The sequence below is a fragment of the Vicia villosa genome, linkage group LG5 (genome assembly GCF_029867415.1).
Source record: "Vicia villosa cultivar HV-30 ecotype Madison, WI linkage group LG5, Vvil1.0, whole genome shotgun sequence".
NCBI classification, from domain to species: Eukaryota; Viridiplantae; Streptophyta; class Magnoliopsida; order Fabales; family Fabaceae; genus Vicia; species Vicia villosa.
In genome coordinates, this window is record NC_081184.1 from 82,339,550 (window position 1) to 82,343,708 (window position 4,159).

The window sequence follows — 4,159 nt, forward strand, 5'->3', positions numbered from 1 at the left end:
CAGTCTTTCTTTATTCAACTCAAAGAATGTGAAAGATAATGCACACAAAAAGACATCCAAAAAATTTATAAAAAAAATTTAAAATATAAACTAGTAATGAAAGTGGGTTTGTTTATTTATCCTTCATTAACTCATCACGAGCTGTGAGAACCAGAAAATATCAACAAGGGCCAGGTAGCAGTTAGGAGGGTACTGGACCCCACTCTCTACTCCCACAGTTCATGTCACACACCGCTCTCTTCTCCTTCAATCAAAAACCGCCACGTGTACATTGAGTTTCACAAAGCAACCGACACATCTTAGTTTACCATAACCAAAGGTGAAAACAAAACCACCATTAATTATACATCTAAACTAATCATAATGACCAAATAAACAACACAACAAAACTCTCACACCATTTAACAATCATTCATCTCTCTCTGCTCTCTCACAAACACATTACACAACACAAACACAACACACAAAACATAAACAACAGAGGTAGCGTTTGTATTCGGTTATATCATCTGTTCTTGTCTGAGAAGAACAAAACATGAAAATGGCCATGGATTGCGGCATCTATGGCGTCATCAAGCTCCGCATGTTCTTCTTCACTTTCCTCATTCTCTTTCTCTCCACCTTCACCTCCACCCTCTCCGTCTCGTCATCTTCAACGGTTCAGATAAACTCAAACTCAATCTTGGTGGCTCTACTCGACTCACATTACACCGAACTCGCTGAACTCGTTGAAAAAGCCATGCTTCTTCAAACTCTAGAAGACACTGTCGGCAACAACAACATCACCATTTTCGCTCCCAAAAACGAAGCTCTCGAACGAGATCTCGACCCTAACTTCAAAACCTTCCTCCTCGAACCACGAAATCTCAAGTCTCTTCAAACTCTCCTCATGTCACACATCATTCCAACCCGAATCAACGGATCCATCCCCGGGTCGACCCGACACACAACACTCTCCCTTCAACACCACCTCACTATCCAACCAAACCAAACCTCCCAACAATGGACAGTTAACGGCGCGAGAATTCTCCATCTAAACGCCGTGACTAGACCCGACGGCGTCATCCACGGAATCGAACGTCTCATTATCCCACGCTCCGTACAAGACGACTTCAACCGTCGCAGAAGTCTCGTCTCCATCGCCGCTATTAAACCGGAAGGAGCACCGGAAGTTGATCCGAGAACTCACCGCTTGAAAAAACCAGCCCCGCCGCAAAACCCTGGCTCACCGCCGGCTCTTCCAATTTACGACGCATTGGCTCCCGGACCGTCACTAGCACCGGCGCCAGCACCAGGTATAAAAATTAAATTGTACTAGTAATTAATAATTAATTTGTAACTAACTTTTATTTTTGGTAAAATGGAAATTTTATTGATAACAAGAAAATTGATTGTGGAAATTAATGTGTAACTAACTTTCAGGACCTGGTGGACCCCACCACCATTTCAACGGCGAGGCACAGGTGAAAGATTTCATCCAAACGCTGATTCATTACGGCGGTTACAACGAGATGGCGGATATTCTCGTAAACCTAACGTCGTTAGCGACGGAGATGAGTCGGTTAGTTTCAGAGGGTTATGTTTTAACGGTTCTAGCTCCGAATGACGAAGCTATGGCTAAGTTAACAACGGACCAGTTGAGTGAACCGGGTTCACCCGAACAAATCATGTATTATCATTTAATTCCTGAGTATCAGACTGAAGAGAGTATGTATAATGCTGTTAGAAGATTCGGGAAGGTTCGTTATGATACACTTCGATTGCCTCATAAGGTTGATGCTCAGGAAGCGGATGGGTCGGTGAAATTCGGGCACGGTGACGGGTCGGCGTATTTGTTCGACCCGGATATTTATACTGATGGGAGGATTTCTGTGCAAGGGATTGATGGGGTTTTGTTTCCTCATCAAGAGGAAGAGGAGGTTGTTGATAAGGATGTGGCCCGAACCCGGTTGGGTCAACCCGCTAAAGTTGTGGTTAAGCAAAGAAGAGGTGCGTTGCTTTGGTTTCTTTCTTCTCTTTCGCTTTTGCTTTATTTTTTGTTTGGGTGTGTTTTAAGTCAAGAAGAATATAGGGAAAAAATATTCTAAAAGGTGATTACGATGGGTTGATTAATTTGGTTGGATTGAAATTTTCTTTGTGCTTTACTTTATGTGTTTTGCTTTTGGTTATGATTCTTGTTACTATGTGGTTGTAGCTTAGATGTAGGAATCATTTTGATGAGAAGAAGTGTCTAGACTAGTTGTGGTTGGTTTTGCAAAAACAAAAAATTATTAGTTCAATTAATTAATTTAGATATAAAGTTAGTCGGATATAGAATTATTTATGTTTTTTTTTTTATAGACGAAGTGGTAATAATCACTAGAAAGTCACACATATGTGAGTACACTGGTGTTGGCGTCTTATTGTCTTCTTCTAGTTGAGTTAGGATTTGCAGACGGACTTATTTATGTTTGAGTACATGAAAGTGAGTAGAGCAATAATTTGAGGCTGAAAATTATGTTTAGAGGAAAAGAAACTCTTAAAAAACTTCAATCTTAGGTTAGAATATACTTTGCATACAAAAGTACTTCTACTCAAGAACACTTTAAACATATCAAAATCAATTTTGTTGTTGTTTAGAATCACCTTTGTTTATGAGGTAAAAATGATTTTAATCATATGCTAAGTAACTAAGTTTTATTTTAGGTGATTTCTTTAGGTCTTTGGATTATGTGATTTAAGTTATGCAATTGAGTTGTTGAGGTGTAAGTATTTTTTTTTTGTTAAATTGTTTTCTTCTGATTTAAGAATGTTAGGTTAGATTGTTAGGAAACATAGACAATTGAAGTAGCAAATAGGATACTTAAGGTTTAAGAAACTAGTCTAATCTAAACCTTGAAAAGTAAAGGTCTTAACTTTTTTCTTACTAAAATGTATAATGTGGTTTTCCTACATATGTCACTATAAAAGATTAAGGTGATCATTATTGCAAGGTAACTGCATAAGCTTTAAGAATTTTTAATCAAATATCAAATTAAACAAGACAGTGCCACAACACTAGTAATTAATATTTTAGTGGTTATAATATGGTTAAGTAGATATCACTACATTGTTTCTCTTTATGCTAAAGTTTGAATGAAATGGCAGGAAAATTGCTTGAAACAGCTTGCTGGATGCTTGGAACCTTTGGACAACATTCTAGGTTCACCTCTTGTCAATAAACAGAAAAGTGAGATTATAGCTTCATTTCTTGTTATTTCTGATAAATAGATAATTGATGTTTACATATTAACTTGAGCAAATTATTAAACCATGAAATTTTATGGCAATATTTTTGCCTACTAGCTTAAAAAAATTGACATTAAGTTGACTTTTCAATTAATTTACATACTTTCTATTAAAATTTATTCATGTACTGATAGATCATATCTTGATTGCAGATGCACATGAAATTCCAAAGATGTAAAAAGTCAACGGAATATGAATGAAGGCCAGATTTACTTGAATGGATAATAGCAGCTGCTGCTATATATTGGTTTGGTTTAGCCAACTTTTTTTTTTCTCTTCTCCCTCTTGATTTTCTTGATGTAAGCACAAAAGTTTCTATATAGTGCATATATGAATAATATATATGTAATTAGGTTCAATTAGTACTGGTTGTGGGGTGAAAAGGTTTTGTGAAATAATAAAAAAGGCCAGAATCCGTGCCTTGTTCGGTAAGTAATTTTACTCGAAAAAAATGGAAATACGGTAATAAAATTATTCTTTATTGTAATATTCATGTATCTCTCTTTTTCACACATGTCTTTGTATGTTTTTATAAATCGGGTGTTCTCTGCGTGCAATTATCAATAATTCTTGCATGTCTGAGTTTTGAGTTTAGAGGATTGGTAGTTAAAATATAGACTTCATATGTTGATGTACTACCAATAACAAGTTGTGTGAAAAAAAAAATCACAATTTTATAAGAAAGTAAGTGTCAATGAGGGAATTTCTATTTTAGAATATCTTTGAAACTTGGATGTAAGGACACTAACTAATTGCCCTTTGCAAATATGACTCCCCAAGTAAAACTGTTTCTTTTTAATACAAGTGGAGAAAGTTAGGGGTAAAGAGATGGCATTTCCCAACTTGTCTTTTTTGGGAATAATTATTTTGGTTATAAATATATAAGTTGTTA

The 4,159-nt window shown here is 36.2% G+C and overlaps 1 protein-coding gene across 1 annotated transcript; it reads left to right on the top strand.

Annotated features, from left to right (window-relative positions):
* Positions 1–354: 354 nt before the first annotated feature.
* LOC131601787 (fasciclin-like arabinogalactan protein 15) lies at positions 355–3,754 on the top strand. The gene is made up of 4 exons (XM_058873682.1): positions 355–1,295; positions 1,423–1,989; positions 3,127–3,208; positions 3,420–3,754. The coding sequence occupies exons 1-3, from the start codon at positions 536–538 to the stop codon at positions 3,198–3,200; spliced, it is 1,401 nt and encodes a 466-aa protein (XP_058729665.1). The 5' UTR covers positions 355–535; the 3' UTR covers positions 3,201–3,208; positions 3,420–3,754.
* The last annotated feature ends 405 nt before the right edge of the window (positions 3,755–4,159 follow it).

Excerpts from the sequence above, each read along its gene's own strand:
- LOC131601787 (XM_058873682.1), top strand. The coding sequence starts at position 536 with ATGAAAATGGCCATGGATTGCGGCATCTATGGCGTCATCAAGCTCCGC. Across the intron at positions 1,296-1,422 it reads AGCACCGGCGCCAGCACCAG|GACCTGGTGGACCCCACCAC; the intron begins GTATAAAAATTA and ends ACTAACTTTCAG. Across the intron at positions 1,990-3,126 it reads TGTGGTTAAGCAAAGAAGAG|GAAAATTGCTTGAAACAGCT; the intron begins GTGCGTTGCTTT and ends ATGAAATGGCAG.